The sequence below is a fragment of the Mauremys mutica genome, chromosome 8 (assembly GCF_020497125.1).
Source record: "Mauremys mutica isolate MM-2020 ecotype Southern chromosome 8, ASM2049712v1, whole genome shotgun sequence".
Classification (NCBI taxonomy): domain Eukaryota; kingdom Metazoa; phylum Chordata; order Testudines; family Geoemydidae; genus Mauremys; species Mauremys mutica.
In genome coordinates, this window is record NC_059079.1 from 17828338 (window position 1) to 17849036 (window position 20699).

The 20699-nt window shown below is 43.2% G+C and overlaps 1 protein-coding gene across 2 annotated transcripts in view; it reads left to right on the forward strand.

Annotated features, from left to right (window-relative positions):
• The window catches only part of CACHD1 (cache domain containing 1), a 184848-nt gene that overhangs the window by 87964 nt on the left and 76185 nt on the right, over window positions 1-20699 (forward strand). For both annotated transcript variants that reach the window (XM_045027872.1, XM_045027873.1), the window contains exons 3-4: window positions 82-230; window positions 20444-20550. In XM_045027872.1, coding sequence (XP_044883807.1) covers window positions 82-230; window positions 20444-20550 — 256 coding nt within the window. The remainder of the gene's footprint in view (window positions 1-81; window positions 231-20443; window positions 20551-20699) is intronic.

The window sequence follows — 20699 nt, forward strand, 5'->3', positions numbered from 1 at the left end:
TTCCTTTAACACTGATTCATTAGCATGGCAGAAGATAGTACAAAGAGTCTTTGATTTAATTTTAAGTATTTTTGTTTTCAGCTGGCAAAAAAAATTCGGGAGAAGTTTAACCGTTACTTGGATGTAGTGAATCGCAATAAGCAAGTAGTGGAAGCTTCATATACTGCTCACCTGACATCACCCCTGACTGCAATCCAAGACTGCTGTACTATTCCACCGTCTATGATGGAGTAAGTATTTAGTGCTAAGATTACTTATGCTTTCAATTAAGTTGTGGGAAAGGAAAGTCTGTATTGTCTGCCACTCTTGTGGCCACTGGAAAATGACAAAACAGTAGTCCTGATCCTGCCATTACCAATATTGTTAGGCCACATTGTGTTGCTCTTAATTACATTAAGTAGTCTCTTACTCTTTGAGTAGACCCATTTATTTCAAAGGGATTCATTGTGGAGTACAATACTCTTCAGTGTAGCTATACTGAAGTGAGCGGTGATAATATTGCAGCTCTGGTTTTCTGTGTAACCATTTTCTCTGTAATGAAATCATTGGCTGATTTATTTTGGAGTCCCAGCTTCTCTTATTTTACTGGGTGTAAATGACGAAGGAAGTCATTTCTGGCTTGTTATAAAGTGCACTAGAGAAAGCTCAACTCAGAGATCTTAGATTTTGAAACCCAGACTGGATTAAACAGCCTTTCCGGAAGAGAAAGATGGGTTGGGTTAATGTGTGTTAAAGGCAATTTATGCAAGCTACATTCATTATGTGTCCAACTTTGTAGAGGTATCACAATAACATGTGTTTACTTAGGAATGGAAATATATTAATAAAATGTAATTATTCGCTATATTCAGATGTCTGAGCACAGCTATAATCCTGGGCTATGGCATGGTTTCAGGTTTGTTGGAAAATGTAACCTGTTTTGTTTGTATTTATTTGAACTGGAATATGGGCCCCAATCTCAATATGGTTAGGCCCCAGATGGTTACAAATAAGCCTTTACATCACTGTTCAGTGGTCTGTGTGAAGCAAATTTGGTGGTCTCAATCCAGTTTTGAGTGGACAGATGCCCACATCAAAATACTAATGCAACTAATGCTAATTAACGATATTTTGGCAGCCTCAGCAAAGAGGCCAAGGATTAGAATAGAATAGAAACTGAGCTACCCTCTCATCTCTTAGAAATGGGCCTGCCAGTCAAGAGCACTGCAATTTGCAGTGGGGGATGAGATGGAAATGGTGTGGGTGAAACTCATAAGCCCATTGCCCATGTTGCATAGTCTTTGTTAATTAATAGAGAGCATCTATTTTGGAACTTTTCATAGGTTCTAAATTTACTTCAGCTTTGTACTAACAGAATGAGTTAGCCTAGAAGCAACTTGGAACCTCAAATCTATTGACAGTGTAAAATATTCATGGATCCAAATTACGAATTCCTCACAGCAAGTGATTTAAAAAAATAAATAAATAGGAGCCACTGCCAATAAAACATAGAAGAAGCAGGTGAGAGTGTTGTATTAAAGATATTCTCTCTGATGCTGATTAGTGGGCAGAATAATACTGCATCAGTTAAGTGGTTCCCAGTTGGTTGTCTGCTCTTGTTTGACAGGGTCATCCAACTAATTCTATGGAGAAGGCCAAACTGAATGTGAAATTATGATCCTGGGGCCAGGATTATTATGCAGAACTATGTAACTACTCTAAATCCACAGCAGATATCCCACAGGTGTCAATGAAAGGTTATACAAAGAAAAGGAGTAAAACATAGCCTTTTATAGAACAAAACTTTGTTTTCATTAGTGTTACTGTTTATTAACTGCCTTACTGTCACATTCAGCATCATTCACATCATTCAAAAGTAGTATCTTTACTTTTGTGAACCTTTCTTTCTTTCTTTCTTTCTTTCTTTCTTTCTTTCTTTCTTTCTTTCTTTCTTTCTTTCTTTCTTTCTTTCTTTCTTTCTTTCTTTCTTTCTTTCTTTCTTTCTTTCTTTCTTTCCCCCCCCCCCCCACGCAGCAATGCCCAATTCCACTTTGTGGGCGTCAGTCTCCTTTCTCACCTAATCTGCTACAGTGATCAGCAAAGGAATAGTTAACGTTGACATTTAAGGTGGCATTATTGGGTCTTAGAGTTAACACCCCAGTGTGATGAACAGGGGGGTGAAAAAGTTCACAGCTGTCAGAGACATTTGTTTCAGACTGTCTATTTTAAGAGTCAGGAAGACCATTACCTCCATTATGTACTATGCTATCGACCTATAAGCCCATAAGAGGAGAGGAATCTTGTGGGCCACAGGGACATGCTGGCCATCGTTTCCCACGGCTCCCATTGGCCGGGAACGGTGAACCGCGGCCACTGGGAGCTGCGGGGGACCGTGCCTGCGGATGGTCAACGTCAGCAAAATGTCTCGCCCACAATCAGATTACCACAGGTTGCCCACCACTATGAATGCTCCTGCACTGTAGTTATAATTTAGTTATAATTTATTTTAGGACATCAAGCCGTAAGACCCTCTTAAACAAAGGATATGACACCATTTAATACTTCACTCTTTGTCTCTACCTGGTGGTAAAAGCGGGAGCATAACCCAAGCATCTTGACTAGTGTAAGAGAATTCCAAAGAATTCAAATTATTGAATCAAATTATTACCAGACACCTATAGAAAGCATAGCCATTTCAGCTCTGTATGTAATCAGAAGCCAAATTGTTAGCATTTATTTTTATAGTCGATTTTCCATATATTTCTCTTCCAACCTTTTGTAATTTCAGTACTGTGGAATTTTGCCAGCGTCTTATGGAAAATTGGAATGAAGTATTGGTAGCAGGCTAGTATGAAAAAACTGATTAATGGAGTAGTGGTTTTTTTGTGTTTGTGCATGAAAGAGGAGGGTTTTATTTTGACAAAGATGATTAAAGTGTGACCGTTTATTGTTGGTATATAGCTTAGCAATCTGAGCATTGGTTTAGAAGTAAAGTGTATACATTGCTATATTGCTTAAGATGAATGAAAACACAAGAGTACAGCAACTGGGTAGTAAAAATAAACCAATAAAAAGAAAATAGAACCAATAAAATTGGAAATTCAACATAAAATAAGCTTGACGTTTTAGTCTCTACTTTAATTAAAGTAGTGAGAGATGACAATGAAAACAATGTGTAGTTTATTGCCATTATGTAGAACTGGAGTTAAAGCTCATATCGTGCAGAGTCCAAATGAACAATATTTATAACTGTGTGAGGAAGTTTGATATGAACAGTTGGTTTTATACAGGCTTCTTAAACCATATCTCTGTGTAATGTTTAAGATTTCTAGAATTGCATCGATATAGGATTCATTGGAAAACTACTACAGATCGCTTTCCAAGACACTGACAAGTAGTAGTTTTGTATTTGTAATTTGTATTTTATTGTACTTGCAATGTAATTTTTAAAATATATTTGTCATCTGACCCTGCCACCCACTGTGTTCCAAGTGCAGCTGAGGGCTGTTTACATTTAGCAGCAGCAGCAACCCTGCTAATACACAGCTGGTGTTAATGTACCAGAATCATGGTATGACAGAATTCAAATGATAATTTGTTGGGTGACTGCTGCTGTCGTGTCAGAATGGGGAACACACAACACTATTTCTTGGACTTGGAGCCCCCAATCTGTACTATTCTATTCTGTATAGGTTCTTATACCAGACTCATCACTGTAGCATCTGAGTGCTTTCCAGTAGTGCACTAAGCAATGTGACTGACATCCTGTCATGTGTGTGTTCACTCATCCTCTCCCCAGAGGGGAGTGTGTGCAGAGGAATGTTTTTTATTTCAGAATTCTCTCTTTCTCGCTCTCTCTCACTCTCACACCCCACTTCAAGTCCTTTCACCAAGGCAGAGCAATAAGTGGCTGTTGAGCAGTTTTGGCACCAACTTCTCCATATTCTCCAATTCAGCAAAGCATTTTAGCATATGCTTAAATCCATCCCTATTTAGCAAAGTATTAAAGCATTTGCCGATGTTAGTGGGATTTAATCACATAAAGTTAAATACACAGTTAAGTGCTTTGCTAAATAGAGATGGACTCCTGAATCAGAGTCACAGAGCATTGTACCTTTCTTCACCAGGCTTTGTGTTTCTCTGCTTCAGGTGCATCTGCTTGCATTCACAGCTGCACTTCAGCAAGGTTTAAATATAGAAGAAAATAGCAATATGTAACGGGGGGGATGAAAGCGTTATGCAAGTGCATCCCATGCAGACCAATTTTTCTGCAGTGGAGTGATTCATAAAGTACTTCAAGCCTCACAGAAATTTGCAGTAGGACTTCCATGGGTGTCTTCTCAAGGCTCAGATAGATCAGGCCTACATTCTCTGAGAAGGGTCTCTGCCTCCACAGTCTGGTAGCTTCAGACACGAGATTTTGCATGTCCCGAGTCTGGGCCCTTTGTTAACTCCAAAGCCTAGTGTACCTCTTGGGGAGATTCAGTCTGGTTCTTAAAGACAAAGTAATATCCTGCCTAGACTGCAGACAGGTACAAATCTACTTTACTTTATCTTTTCTCAAAGAAGCTCAAAGAAGGGCAGTGTGGAAGAAAAAGGCAGCTTTGCCTACGAGAGGACTGCTCTTTCAAAGGAACTTAAAAGTCAATCCCAAGAAGAATTCCCTGTAATACAGGGTTTCTCAAACAGGGGTCGCCACTTGTGTAGGGAAAGCACCTGGCGGGCCGGGCCGGTGTGTTTACCTGCCCCGTCCGCAGGTCCAGCTGATCGCGGCTCCCACTGGCCACGGTTCACTACTCCGGGTCAATGGGGGCTGCTGGAGGCGGCGGCCAGTAAGTACCTCATTAACAAGCCCCCCTTGGATGACCTCTATAGAACTAGGTGCCACAAGTACTCCTGTTCTCTATAGAACTAGAAATCCTCTTCTTTCCTAGCGATTTTCCAACATCCTAAAATGTTCCTTCTATATGGATCAGTGGTTATAACTCTGTATTGCTGGGGAGGAAAAACTGGTAGTCAAATTATCACTCCCTGCACAAATGAACTCATAAGGTCTGCTTTCTACGGCTGATAGGAGTCAAGATTGAGGTCCTTTTTGAAGGAGCATTCCATTGGTGAGAGAGAGCATGTGATTGGCCAGCCTTTCCCACCTTCTATTACATTTGTCTCTGGGCTTTTTGTAGAGCAGAAAGGGGCTAATGTCAGACAGGGGGTTTGCAAGCCATCTCAGCTTAGTACAGAAGCAGAAGGTGCGAAAACATGGTATTGGCCAAGGCAGTCCAATGGTAACCAAGTATGTCAGCAGTCAGGAGATCAGAATTACGGAGTTGAGCTTGTTCCCTGTTCCAAGGCTTTAAAAGACTGGGAACACTGCCGTGCCAGCACACTGAGCCCTTGGAAGAGAGAGCACATATCACTACTCCAACTAACCAGAAGAATGTTGTGAGAGGCAGATAAATCTGTGCCCAGCCCTTCTCAGCCAGAAGGACAGCTAGCCTGCTGTGTGGTAGAGAAGGCGGAGAGGGGAAAATAGTATGGATCTTTTAATCTCATAACACCTCCTGGGAAAAATTAAGTGTGGGTTTCCACATTAAAGGAGCCTGAAGAATCCATGAAAAACAGATGTCATGCAGGCTCCAGACATAGTTTATGATTGAATTGGGGTGGGGTTTTTTTTTATAAAAACACTGTTTAATTGAATTATGTTGCTCCTTGACTTAATAAAACCCTATTGCGTAAGACTACATCGCCCATTTATAATGCTTAAAACACTCCTCTCCCAAGGAAACGCAAATTAAGTAGCTTGGAAACTAAGGATGCAAGTTGCCCATTTATCTGTGTGCTGATCTGGCAATCTTGCTTTAATATAACTGCAGCTACTAGTGTAGGACCTAGGAAAAAACTTACATGTGAGTTTCTCCCAGAGCAGTGCTTCAGAGTGAGGTCATCCCGTTAGTACTGTATATGAAAGGGATGAAACACCGTCAACAAAACAGTGGAAATAAGTTAAACATAAAGTGCTATCAAATGCACAAAGTAAATGAGCTGTAAAAATAGAGAGGATTTTTTTTTGGGGGGGTGGGCGCTTGACTTAAGTTCTGATCCTGCAGTTCTTTGCATACAGATTCACCCCGACAGCCACACACAGCCCCACCGAAGTCAGTAGGGCTCCATACCGGCACAGAGATGCACTCACACAAAATGAACTTGGACATTGGGGCCCAGGGTGTTGTTTATTATACTGAGTACAAAATTCTCAGGCAGAATTTTTTTCAATTGACATCCTTTAAATATTAGTTAAAATTTGGTTAACTTTGTTCCAGGTGTGACATGCTGTCCTGGGTATCAGAGCTGTGTATTTTATAGTCAGTTCGGCATATGTTGAATTTAAAATCCTGAACCTGGAATAATTTTGGTTGCCTTCCACTGTATTTCTGTATTGAAAAAGGCAATTAGAACTGAGTGTATATTCTAAATGAGGTCTCATTATGGGCTTGTCTATAAGGACAGTTAGTACTCCAAGCTGGAGGGTAAGTTGACCTCATACTTGCCTGTGGTAGACTTCCATTACCTTTGTCTGTGGGCTTCTTGTCCATGTGAATCCTGTTCCCATGCACTTGAAGTACCAGAGTGCACTTTGATCTACTCCTGTTTCAAAGTGGGATAGATCAAAGCACACTACAGAACTTGTAGTGTGCAGTCGCAGGGTTTGCGTGGTCAGCTCATGCAAGGTCGATTTCTTAGGACCAAATCTTCTGGCTTAAGTAAGGGGCCAAGATGCAGCAGAAGCAGCACACGGGTGTTGTATCAACCAAGCAAGGTACTAACAACTTCAACAGGACTTTATTTTTACAGTGGAAACCTCTGTACCAAGCTGCTGCTGCACCATCTGTAACTCTCACTCAGCCTCCTCAACTCCTCCCCCCTCCTTCCTGTTTCCTGTCCTTTCAGACTCCCAACAGCCAGTGCTCCCAGTTCTAATAATGACAAGCACATCTAAACACCACAGTGGGAGAGGTAACACAGGGTTGTCTCTGCGTCCGCTTTACACCATGAAGCACAGTTTCACAATAGGCCTGAGGATGGGAGGTTGTGGCTAGTTAACCGACAGTTACATGGATCCAGTAGCCCAGCACTGCAGGGGCTGCCCAGAAGGCCGTGGATGCTACTTCAGCCTCAGCTTGCACAGATGCTTAGGGAGGAGAGTTTTGATTAGCACAAACCATTTACGGTTGATGGTCTATGCAACATTTTAGAATGACTGGGAACAAGCCACCCAGCCCAGGTTGACAGACTTGGGCTAACGGGACTCGCACAAGGGCTCTAAAATAGCTGTGTAGCCAGCACTTTGAAGTTGCGAATCAGGTTGGAGTTCAGGATCTGATGCCCACCCTCCTCCCTGGGCTTTAGCTTCCATTGATTTCAAGGACTAAAGATGTATTGCCTAGCTATATTTCAGGTCTCCAGGGAGACGTACGGCTTCTTGCATGATTGGGTCCAAAGACAGTGGCAGCCATGTTCTGCACTAGCTGATTCTTCTGAGTGGTCTTCAAAGGTAGCCTCTTTATAGGCCCCATTTCAACAAAGTATTTACGCCTGTGACTCTGAAACCCAGAGTTGGGGTGTGGGTCTCGAAACCCGAGCCCAAATGTCTGTACTGCTCTTTTCAGCACTGTTGTGCGAGCCAATTGACCTGACCTGGTTCTCTGAGACTCGCGGCTGCAGGTCTGTTTTTTGCAGTGTAGAGATAAGTACCTTGGGGCCATAGAGCGCATTGCAGTAGTGCAGTCTGGGGATCACAAAGCCATGGATAACTGCAGCAAGAGTTATTTCAGAAAGAAGAGATCCCAACCTCTTACCCAAATGTATGTGTGGGGTAACATGAAGGAGCTAGTTCTGCTGCTGCCTGTTCCATCCTTGTCCTGAAGACAGGACTCCATTTCCAGGGGCTTAATCTTAATCTTCTTAATCTTCTTAATCTTCATAAGAGCTACCATTCACTCAAGAAAAGAAGTGGCAGAGAACTGACTTCCTGCTAGATAGAGACAAAATTATCTCTAACTCAATCTGGGGTTCCCTTCTCCCTCCTCCAGGCTTTAAAAACCCCTCCCCAGGCAATCCTGTATCCCTGGCATTCTGCAAGTGGCCACAGTGGGTCATCCCTGAGAGCAATGAGGAACTTATTTGCATGTGTGTGTGGCATATGCATGCACTTGAACACATGTGCAGACCCCTCCCTCTGCCCGGGAAAAATAAGTTTCAATACTAATTTTTATATAAAATTATTTTAGGAGTCTCCAAAAATCTTTATTTAAAGTACTCTGTGATGGTATTTGTTTCATGTTAAGAGTACGCAACTTTTCCCTGTATTTAGCTGACATCGTTTACACACCTTTGGGGCTACTTGAGGTCTGTTTTCTGTGCTTTAGTCCGCACTGCTGATAAGTTTATGGAATGCTTTTATCGGTTTCAATTTGTGAAAAGATAGAATGGAGTAATACTTATCAGTGTGACATATTACTTGTCAACTTTGCAGTACATCCATTAGTGTAGCTGTTTAAATAAGTAAACCCACAAACTGGTTTTTGAAGATCATTTACTTTATGAATGTGATAGTCCTTCAGAAGTGGGCTGGGCTTTTCTCCTTTTTAAACAGGTGGTTAAATATTTGCTAATGCTGTTCAATTTTATCACAGCTCTTGCTTTGTTTATCCTTTCTCTCATGAGCAGTTAAGTGGGAGATAAGGGGAATCCCACCAGTTCCTTTAAAATGTATTGCTCTAGTTAGTATTTAAAGTGCTGCACTTCCAAAAGAGAACTGGATTGGACCCTACTAAAGGAAATGTAAACTGTGTTGGCTAGAGCTGACCAGACTAACAAAGATGGCTGTGGGTGTTCAGGGAATCTGGAAGGCTTTTGTAGTGTGAGCCTTAGAGTTACATGTAGAAAAACAGACTTTCAAATTAATGGGCATTGAGGAACTGGCTGTCTTGGAATGTAACTTTTCCTTTGTGGGAGGAAGTGTGCCTGTGCTTCAAGCTAGAGGGGGGTTTGCTACAGCAGCTTGTGTCAATATATGCACTGCTGTGTTGCAGTATTTCTCCCAAGCACATGACTCAGATAATTTACCTTATTTTTTTGTGACCGAAATCATGCTCCTCCTCTTTCAGGTACTGCTTGAAGTCAATGATACTACTCATATGTTTAAAGTTAGGCACTTACTTACGTACCTTGCTGAATTGGGGCCTCCATCAGTAGATTTGCCTGTGAGGCCATTTTCACTTAACTTGAAAAAAACAAAATCAAAACCATTGTTTCTTTCCCAAAGTATTTAAATATTTAAATCCTACCATATGTAAATATATATATAAATAAAATATATGAGTAGAAAGGTATGTCTTGCTATCCATAAAACATGCCAGTTTGAGAATTTTAAAGAAAATGCTGAATTTTGAGTGAATGTATTACATAGCTGCATTTATCCACCAAAACCACCTTTACAGGAAATTAAACAAAGAGTGAGAGAAAAGAAATCAACCTTAATACAATAGGCAAACTCCAACAGATATGTGTTACTTTTATAAACGTTCCCTTATTTTTTCTAAACTGAAATTGCACAGAAGTTGATTTACACTGAATTGAGGCTGAATGAAATCCAATTGGAGCTCACTTCAACACTGTTTTGATGTAAGATTTAAAGCGCTTGCAAATTTATTTTATCTTCTGCATTTGCTGATCTCCTGCTTGTAAATCCTATTGAAGGAGAATAAAAATGACTGCAGCCTGATGGGAATTAAATGTCTGAAGTTCAAAGCAGTTTGCACATCAGAGCAAATGTCAATCAAATGAACATCTTGCAAGCTAGGCAGGGAGTGAATTTCTCCATGGGGAAGAGATCAAAGTGGGAGTCACAGTTCTGTTTTCTCCCTCGGGATGCAGTTTCGATCAGTTGTTCATTAAAGTGAATCCAGAAGGAAGGGTTTTTATATATATGAAAAGGGGAGGGGGGATTGGAGTAAATGTTACTTCTCTTAAAACTGAATTTCAGCCAACGGTCTGATCTTATTTAAGTACGTGCAGAGACTAATTACAACCAACTATATAGTTTTTCTGGGGAGATTTTTGACAAACAATTCTTTGAACAATGTCACCTGTATCATTTTAGGCCAGATTTCAGAAGAGGTCTTATCTGTCATTTGTGTTGCCCAATTAGTCTACAAGCTAGTATTTCAGCCTGTAAAAATGTAGGATATTGCTAAAAATCAGGACTTATTTATATCCAGCAGTGGAGGCAATCAACAGTTGCCTGCAAATTTCACTTCTGTAGAGTTTATATCTTCTTCTAAAGTAAATGATTTTCCCCATTGTACATTTTCATATAGGGTAGTTACAAGATCTGTAAGTAAGTCAGTACAGAAGCTAGAATTAACATCAAGTTACGGTTAAGAAATCAAGCCGTCAGAAGCCAGGAATTTTTTTTAATCGATTTACTGCAGAGATACATTTAGCAATACATCCTAACTGATGCGGCTTTAAGTTAAGTCAGAAAGAAACAAATGGTAAATTCTGGGGTATTTGCATAAATACAGATTATATACATGATCTTACGAATACAGAAATGTTTGCTTGGTTTTTTTTTCACATTTGTTTTCTGACAAAGGACTAAAAAAAGAAACCAACAAGTTTATGGCTATGTGAATGTCAAAATTTCATTTGGAACATGGGTTTCCTCCTGCCACAAAAGTGGCTGAACCTGATTTAGCTTAAACTTTTCAAAATAAATCCCTTTTGGAAAATGTGCAAAACCAGTTTCAGTGAACAGCAACTGAAAATAAATTTAGATACTGTTCCCAATCTAACCTTTACTGGAGCATTCACTACTAGCAAATGCTATAATAATTCTGTCTCAGGGCTGCTGTCAATCTTTTATTCTGCATATTTTATTAGCTAGATTGCATATTATAAATGTATCTATTTTATTTATGTATCAGAGGGATAGCCGTGTTAGTCTGGATCTGTAAAAGCAGCAAAGAATCCTGTGGCACCTTATAGACTAACAGACGTTTTGCAGCATGAGCTTTCGTGGGTGAATACCCACTTCTTGCATCTGAAGAAGTGGGTATTCACCCACGAAAGCTCATGCTGCAAAACGTCTGTTAGTCTATAAGGTGCCACAGGATTCTTTGCTATTTTATTTATGTTCTCTGCTGTTTTAACTGCTTGAATGTATTAACAAGGAATAGAATGTGTAGAAGGAATAGAGGTGTAGTTGTCAGAATGTGAGGCGGAGGCAGGACAGAGTTGACTCCTGGGTTCCTTTCTAGCTCTGCTGTTGAGATCTTTGAGGATATTACAGCCTTTCTGTGCCTGATTTTTACTCATTGGGAAAATGAATGTATTAATACTCCTACTTCTTTGGTGTGTTGTGTGGCTTGGTTGGCCAGTTTTTGCATTAAAGCATTTTGACACACTAGGGTGAAAGGTACTATGTAAATATAAAGTGTTACTGTTGAAACACCCACCTCTAATGGCATATGACACTTTTTCCAAGGATGAAGCTTTTCTATCAAGGGGCAGTTAGAAAGGGAGCAAGAGTTGGTCTGTGGATAAGATAAAATCATTTGAATAAGGAAGGTGGAGGAGAGGGATCAGTGAGGGTAATACCATCTGTTCTTCTTGGAGTGCTTGTTCATGTGCATTCCACATTAGGTGTGCGCACACCGCATGCACGAGCATCGGAAACTTTTCCGTCCCATCGGGCCGGTGGGGCCCCCGCCTGAGTGGCGCCACTGCACCATGCATATATACCCCGCTGGCCCAACCCCCTCCAGTTCCTTCTTACCGTCTGTGGCAGCGTTGTAACAACCTCTTGCTCTCCTACGAGAAGCAGTCCCTTAGCTTTAGAGTTACATGGCTATTATCAGTTCACTAGCATCTCTTTGTTGTGGACACTTAATAGATTAGGTGCTTGGAGGCTTCCAGCACCTGCCCCAGGCCGCGGGGCATGCCGCAGGCCCACGGGTTTAAAGCTTGCGCCACGTGCTGCAAGCCCATGCCAGTTAGTGACTCCCACAACTCCTGTCTACATTGCCTGGGGGAAGCACACCAAACGGAGCGGTGTAAGATTTGCAAGGCGTTCAAGCCAAGAACAAAGAAAGAGAGAGACTTTTGTTTGAAACAGTTGTTGATGGACACCGCGCTGCAGCCACCGGGCCCGGAGCACCTGACGTCGGCTTGTTTCCTCGGTGCGGAGTGCCCCAGAGTTGTCAAGAGACCTGGTGCCGGTCAAGCACCACAAGCCATCGGCCTTGGAGCGCCAAAATAGGCCCTGGCACCACTCATCCTTCCTGGTGTGGCCCAAGACGAAACCAAAAGAAGGGCACAGATGTTCCCCGCAAAGCAGACTGGCACCATCTAAGGCCCTGGAAACCAGGAAGAGTGTGATGGATCCTGTACCGGCGCAGTTACTGTTGGTACTGGTGCCACAAGTCCCACTGAGTCCAGCTATAAGTGAACTTAGTGCGGATGATGGGCTCAAGGGAGTAATAGATCAGCCCTCCACGCCTGACACCGCTGAGGTGGCGAAGGACCTCATCGGGTTATCAGCGGCGAGCCCCCTCCTGGCCAGGGAGAAGACTCCAGTACCTGTGCCCAGGGTGCCGTCGAGGGGAAAGCTGGCAATGGTGCAGTGTTCAAGGGCACCATCCCGGTATTGTTCCTGGTGTTGGTCCCAGTCAAGCTCCAAGTCGGTGGACTCCGAATTACCCCTGACTCAGAGGGAATTCCCGGTACCAGAGGCGAGTCAATGTGCGGAATTGGTGGAAGGGTCATGCCACTCTCCGGCACCCCCCAGAGGCTGGCACCAGGAGGAGACGAGCCGGTCATCGCCGAAGGCTCCCAGAAGACACCGGTCCAGGTCTCGGGAGCACTGGTACCAATCCCGGTCCCAAGAGCAGTGGTACCGGTCCCGCTCCCGATCGGCAAGAAGCTGCTCGCTGACCTCCTGCTGACACAGATCGATGGCACCGACGTGGCCGTTGTGTTTGGCATTGCTGGAGTCCGGTGCTGACTCGGGCCGGTACAGCTACCCGCACCGGACAATACGGAACACCAGGCTGGTTGGCACCCCCAACGGGGGCTGCCGGGACGCTGGCCCTTCTGGACCCCTTGGGCCTACCACCAATGGCAAGGAGCTCCTTCCAGGGCCAGCTACTCGGTGTAGTGGTCCTGGTCCCCACACCGGCGTTCGTCCGTGCGGGAAGCTACTGTGTCCAGACCACCTACATCTTCGTCAGCCAAGAGACCAGAGAGACCGGCACTGAGTCCAGTGCCGCCCCAATGTCATCTGCCCGGCCCAAGCCAGAAGCACCTCCCCTGGGGAAGGGGGACGGAGACCAGCAGGAGGAGGCTGAGCAGCTGCTGACCTCCTCGTCATCCCCGGATGAAGCGGTGGCGGGCACAGCGATATTCGGGCCCCCACCAATAGACTATAGAGTCCACCAAGAGCTGCTGCGTAAGGTCGCCCATAACTTGGGGTTGCAGGCCGAGGAGACAGTTGAGCAGGAGGACCCCCTGGTGGACATTCTGAGCCCAGAAGGTCCATCCAGAATAGTGCTCCCGCTCATTAAGACCATCCAGTCAAACTAAGACTATATGGCAGACCCCAGCCTCCAGTGCGCCAACAGCCAAAGGTGTGGAGTGCCCCGTCAAAGGGATATGAGTTCTTGTTCCACCACCCAAACCCATGTTCCCTGGTAGTCTCGGCGGTGAACGAGAGAGAGCGCCACGGGCAGCATGCCCCGGCCCCTAAGGCCAAGGAAGCAAAACGCCTGGACCTGTTCGGCAGGAAGGTGTATTCATCAGGGGGCCTCCAGTCGAGGATTACTAACCAACAGGCCATCCTCAACAGGCATAACATCAACTCCTGGCCAGCAGTGGGGAAGTTTAAGGACAACCTTCCGCAGGATTCCCAACAGGAGTTCACGGCCCTGGTGGACGAAGGCAAGGCCATAGCAAAGACCTCTCTCCAGGTGTCCTTGGATTTGGCTGACGCGGTGGCCAGGACAATTACATCTGGTGTGGTCATGCGGCGATCGGTGTGGCTTCAGGAGTCAGGCCTGCTGCCTGAGGTCCAGAATTCGCTTCAGGACCTCCCCTTTGAAGGGTCTGGACTTTTTTTGGACCAGATGGATGCAAAGCTACATAGCCTCAAAGACTCAAGGGCTATACTGAAGTCGCTGGGTATGCACACTCTGGCGACTCAGAGGAAGCCCTTGAAGCCACAGCCTCCACCTCAGCACCACTACCAGCCTCGGCCTAGGCATGAGCCTTACCGCAGGCGAGGCGGAGATAACAGAAGGCGGTGCAGTAACAACAACTCTAATAGGCCAGACCAGAGCCAAGGCCAACACAAATCACAGCCGGGCCCTAAGCCAGGCTTTTGAAGGTGCACTCGGGGACAGTGTACCAGTTCAACCACCAGATCCATCCCCTTGTTCCCTATACCGCCTGTCCCGTTTCTCCGAAGCGTGCTCCAGCATTACGTCGGACCGTTGAGTGTTGCACACGGTGCGAAGCAGGTACATGCTACCGTTTTCCTCCCTCCCTACCCCCCAGTTTTGAAGACTATGAATACTTGTGCTAATTAGTTGAAGCTCTGCCCTCTCTTCTTTATTTTTCCCATTAGGTAATGGTGGTACTTATTGGCCTAGTTCAGTTATTGTATTATCATCCTTTCTACTGCAGCTGATCTAATTTCGGCTGTGATCTCACAAGCTCAGCAAGGTTGGGTGTCAAAGGTACTCGGAGGCAGATCTCTAAGGAAATCCCAGGTACTGCAGGAGGGTGTTATTGGTGATACAATAGGTAATACCAATGCCAACTAAGCCCGCACTGAATCAAAGCACCAACACTGACCCTGTGCTACTGACAGTGCTCTTTTGGATGAGGCGCAACAAGCAGCATTGAGCATATGTGCTCAGTGAAGAAGAACACAGTATTTTTTGTAAGAGCAAGGATTTCAGTCCCAGGACCCTGGTGAAATTACAGTGTGGATAGTTACATTCTCTCTGTCAATACCCTCTATCTCCCCCGTATTTTCTGCTTCCTGTTTAAACTGTTGTGCAGTGCTGCTGTATGAAATTAAACAGCTACCACATCGTACCACTGAGATGATTGTACTTCAAGTGATGGGTGAGGGTATGTGGGATGGGAAAGAATAAGTAGTGTTGTTGATTGGCATGTATGTAATAACAGTGTATAGATGCATGTGAGAATGTGTAGTACGCATTATAAAATTTGTATACAAAGTGCTTAGGGATCTTTAGGATTAAGGTGACCAGACAGCAAGTGTGAAAAGTTGGGACAGGGGGTGGGGGGGGGTGGGGGGTAATAGGAGCCTATATAAGAAAAAGACCCAAAAAATGGGACTGTTCCTATAAAATCAAGACATCTGTTCACCCTATTTAGGATGCAAAAAATTAGGCCCTATATAAATTCCCAGACAAAAATACTGCATTAAGATGGAACTAAGGTTAAGACGTCCTGTAAATTATTTTAGGAGAAAAACCTGGGGGTGTTAATTGTCTAAAAACAACCATTATAATCAAAATTGATGTTAAATTCAAAAGAAGTCCAAACATGTTGTTATGATACGAAAATACACAGTGACGGCACCCAAAGAGCCATACCTCTGCCCTTTAGTGATACTTTCAATAGCCATATATTATGATTAAGGCATTGTAGCATTTGTGGTCACAGATTAGATTAAACTGATTTTTAAAGACACATTTGATATTTTTTAAAACCATTTTACGTCATGGTGTCACCACAGGCTAGATTTAACAGTCATGAATACTTGAGTTTAAATGCCATCTTATTTCTTCAACTGCAGCCCCTGCATGAGATTCCAATGAATTCTACGTACATGTAAAATTAGACTTTGGTGCTATTCTTTTATTAAGATCATATTATTAATCATTAAGATCAATAAATGTTTAATGCAAGTGCTAAATTTTCTTACAAGATTTTTAAAAAATGAATTGTAACTCAGAAACATGCTATGTTACGAAGTGGTTGACTCCCTATTTTAAGTGCAAACCTCAGCTCATCCTCAAATATGGAGGATGGAGCCATGAATAGCACAGCACACCCAAAATGTGAGAGAATGCTATGTTATTAGAGCAACACAAGGTCCTGCTCTCAACTTGTCTGTCTGTAACACAGTCATTTTTGAAAACCACATCCAATCAATTCCCAAATTCCAGGGAATGGTCTGGGTATCAGTGGGCAGATCCTATTGGTTTTTGGTGAAAACTGGAAAATACTGATTTTCCACTAGAGTTAGGCCCATTTGGCACTTCAGGCAGAGGAAGCTCTCTGGCACCCTCTGTTGCTGCCTACACATATCACAGGCAGGAGTTTACCAGAGGGTAACACACTTCGTTAATTATATATGCTGAACTGTCATTCAGCCATGCCCCTTGCCACAGTCGCCCCTTTCTGCCCCTCCTACGTCCAGCACTGCCCCCATTCTGACCAGCTCCCACACCCAGGCTTGCATTTGCACTTCAGAAGTTGGCTAACACACAGCTCTGCCTACACGAGCAACAAAGTGTTCAACCTCTAATTATGCTTCCTCTATATCACTCTCTTATTTTCTCTTTACTTGTTTCTCTAACTGAGCTCACTGGGAAGTTTGTTTATTATTTGCATTGTGATAATGCCTAGGAGCCGCAGCCGTGGTAAGTGTTGTACAAGCACCGTGCAGACAGTCTCTATCCCTAAGAGCTTATTTACTGTTTTAGTTTCTAATGTGGCTAAAGTGGATCTGCTCATCTTATCAAGCTCCAAGTTAGTGTGTGTGACTTCTTTAGAGAGCTGATCAGAATTTTTTCTGAATTTTGAATTTTTGACCAATTGCTTGTAAATTAAAAAATATTGTTTTTAAATGAAAATCTGTGTTGATCATTTTTTTCGGTGGTGGGGGCGGGGAAAGAGGAGGATGACCAGCTTCACCTTTAATAATTTTAGCAAATAGATATAGCAAAGCAGTTGTGTGTCCGCTTGACTTTAAGCAGCTGAGTAATCCCATCACTACTGAAGACAATGAGGTTTAAATATGTGCTTAAATCCTTTACTGAATGTGGGTCCAAATTAATGAATCAGAGTGCAGTGAGGTGGATATTATATAAATACACACCAGATTTTTTTGTTTGCTAATATTGAGACAAAGTGGCCAGTATTTTTACTGATTTAATGTTACCAAAGTATTTTCTACAATTGGAATTTTTAACTAACACTGTAAGACTGGAAATTTGATAGTCTTGAAGAATTTTCCTTCCCCAAATTCTTTCCTAAACTTGCTTTCCACCAACTTCTTTTAAAAAAAGGCTAGGTTCTTTCAGAACCTCACCTCATGAAGACTCAGTGTGCAGGGGAACTTGTTATGATTTCCTAGGGATAGATTAGTGGCAGAGTATTTTTGACAGGAAGTGGGTAATTGGTGAGGATCCTTAATAATACGACTGGGTGTCAAATACTACCAAGGTGCTCAGAGTCGTTTTTAGGCATTGCTGTGCTTAGCATCACAACACCTAACTGATTTAGGGGACTAAATCTCATTGTCAAAAGGGATTTAGACACTTAGGAGTTTGAGCCCTGTTCTATGCTTACAGTTTAGATCGACCTAGTTATATCACTCGGGAGGAGAGAAAAATTCACATTCCTGAGTGCCACAGTTAAGCTGACCTACTCCCTGGTGTAGACATGACTAAATCCATGGAAGATTTCTTCAGCTGACCACGCTCCTGCCTCTCGGGCAATGGATTACCTACATTGACATAAAAACCCCTTCTGTTAACATAGGCAGTGTCTACACTACAGCGCTACAGCTGTGCCACAGTAGCACCCTTAGTGTAGACATGCTCTAAATCCCATCAACAGTTGATGGAGTTTAGACTCCTAAGTGTCTAAGTGCCTTTTGACAATGAGATTTAGGCTCCTAAATTAGTTAGATGTTATGATGCTGAGTGCAACAACGCCTAAATATCTTTAAAAATCTGGGCCTAAGCTATAGCAAATAAGATACACTGATGCATCACATCAATTATTTTTATCAAATCTGATGACAAGGTTCCCTTTGATCAGATTTTGATTTTTAATTCTAATAAAATAAAGGCTTATAAATGCTGCTGCTATCTAAGTACGTTAAATACGAAGCACATTTACTATTATGTGGTGTGATACATGAAGGGGGAAGAAGGGGGAGTAGCTCCCTTTGATGGACACCCAGCCACCCAATTAGCTATAAAATCCCTCTTGGTCTGTTCTCTGCTTGCTTTACCTGTAAAAGTTTCACAAGCCCACAGGTAAAAGAAAGGGAGTGGGCACCTGACCTAAAGAGCCAATGGGATGGTAGAACTTTTTAAAATTGGGAAAGAAACTTTCCCTTCTGTTAATGTTATAAGAAGCTTTAAGCCAGGTATGATTATAGATTATCAATTCATACCTTGAACCTACTTATCTGGAGCCTCAGATATGTAAGTAAAAGACACGATTAGGGTTATTTATTTTATTTCTTATTGGCTTGTGGACTCCTCTGTGCCAATCCCAGATGCTTTTGTTTGCTTGTAACCTTTAAGCTGAACCCCAAGAAAGCTATTTTGGATGCTTGATTTTTGGAATTGCTCTTTTAAAATATAACAAGAGCCTAAGTTCCAGATGTATTTTCTTTCTTTTTGTTTTTAATAAAATTTACCCTTTTAAAGAACAAAATTTGGATTTTTGGTGTCCTAAGAGGTTTGTGCATGTTGTTTGATTAGCTGGTAGCAACAGCTAATGTCCTTGTTTTCTTTCTCAGCTCTTCCCCAGGGTGTGTGTGTGAAAGGGCTTGAGGGTACCCCACAGGAAGAAATTCCCAAGTGCTTCCTCCTGGGTTCAAATGGGTATTTTTGCATTTGGGTGGTGGCAGCGTTTACCAAGCCAAGGTCAGAGAGAAGCTGTAACCTTGGGAGCGTAATAGAAGCCTGGAGTGGCATGTATTAATTTTTAAAATCCTTGCGGGCCCCCACTTCTGCACTCGGAGTGACAGAGTGGGGATTCAGCCTTGACATGTGGCATTTTAAAAAACAGACCAAAATGGAGAATGTCTTCACTTCATTAAAGTCATTGCGGAGTTGTATATGGGTTTGATTTATATTTTTGTCTCTAAAATGAGGTTCAGTTACCATTTCTCAATTATTTCACCTGGTAAATATGGAAAATGTAAAATAAAAATGTAATAAAATATACTGCAGGCATTTCTAATTACACTGGAAGTCCCCATGCTTTTCTACAGAAAGTAGGCTTGTAACTGCCTTATATATAGACTTCCAAAGACCAAAATGTAATGGCGAGAGATGTAACCATGTACAAATACAGTGTCTGAAGACTGGGAATGCAAGGCAGGGAAGAGGAAATGTTCAGGCTAGTAAAAGAGTGTATAATTAAGAGCAATGGAATGAAACCAAGAGAAAAAAAATATACGCTGAATAGCTGGAAAACATTCCTAATGATGTGATCTCCCAAGCTGGATCTTCACCACTTAGGGTTGGGTGAGCCAAAAAGTTTGCCCACCCTGCCCTGAGGGCCACATCTGGGTATGGAAATTGCATGGCAGGCCATGAATGCTCACGAAATTGGTGGTTGCGGTGAAGGGAGGGTGAGGGCTCTGGCTGGGGGTGCAGGCTCTGCGGTGGGGCTGGGCATGAAGAGTTGGGGGTGCAGGAGGGTGCTCCAGGCTGGGACTGAGGGGTTTATGGGGCAGGAGGAGGATCAGGGCTTTGGCAGGGGATTGGGGCATGGGAGGAGGTCAGGGGTGTAGGCTCTGGGGAGCGCTTACCTCAAGCAGCTCCCAGAAGCAGCAGCATGTCCCCACTCCGGCTCCTACATTGAGGCGCGGCCAGGTGGCTCTACGGCTGCCCCATCTGCAGACACCACCCCCTGCAGCTCCCACTGGCTGTTGTTCCTGGCCAATGGGCGCTGCAGAGGCAGTGTTCGGAGCTCCCTGGCTGCCTCTATGCATAGGAGCCAAAGGGGGGACGTGCAGCTCCTTCCGGGAGCTGCATGGAGTGGGGCAGGCCCCCGATATTCTGATATTCTCAGATATTCTGCCAGGGAACAAACCAGCACTGGCCTGCAGATTAACATAGCCTTTTACAACTCTAATTTCATGATTGCTTGCATGTCACAAGGGATAAAATGAAAATATGCAGCACATTGCATTAGAGAGTAGGATATGGCCTGTAAGTGGGAAGTTTTAACTCGCCCGCTTTTTGCTTTGGAATTTTCTTTTGCCCATGCCATTAAAAATGCAAATGGAACTCCAGTTGCTGTTTGCGAACTGATCAGTTTTCTATAAATCCTTGGCTAGACATTTTTACAAAGTCAGCTTTTGCTTTGCTAATCTTGTTGTTTGTCATTTCAGGTTTGATGGGAATTTTAACACCAATGTTTCTAGAACTATCAGCTGTGATAGATTGTCCACCACAGTTAATAGCAAAGCCTTCAATCCAGGACGGGATTTAAACTCTGGTAAGTAATACAAATATTTTTAATTTGCTTTTGTTCTTCTTTTTTCCCTCCATTAGAGTTTAACATTCTGTTGGTACAAAGGATTAATGTAGGATTAACTGGCATGCAGCTCCTAATTTGAGATTTCATGATTGAAAGATGATACCTAA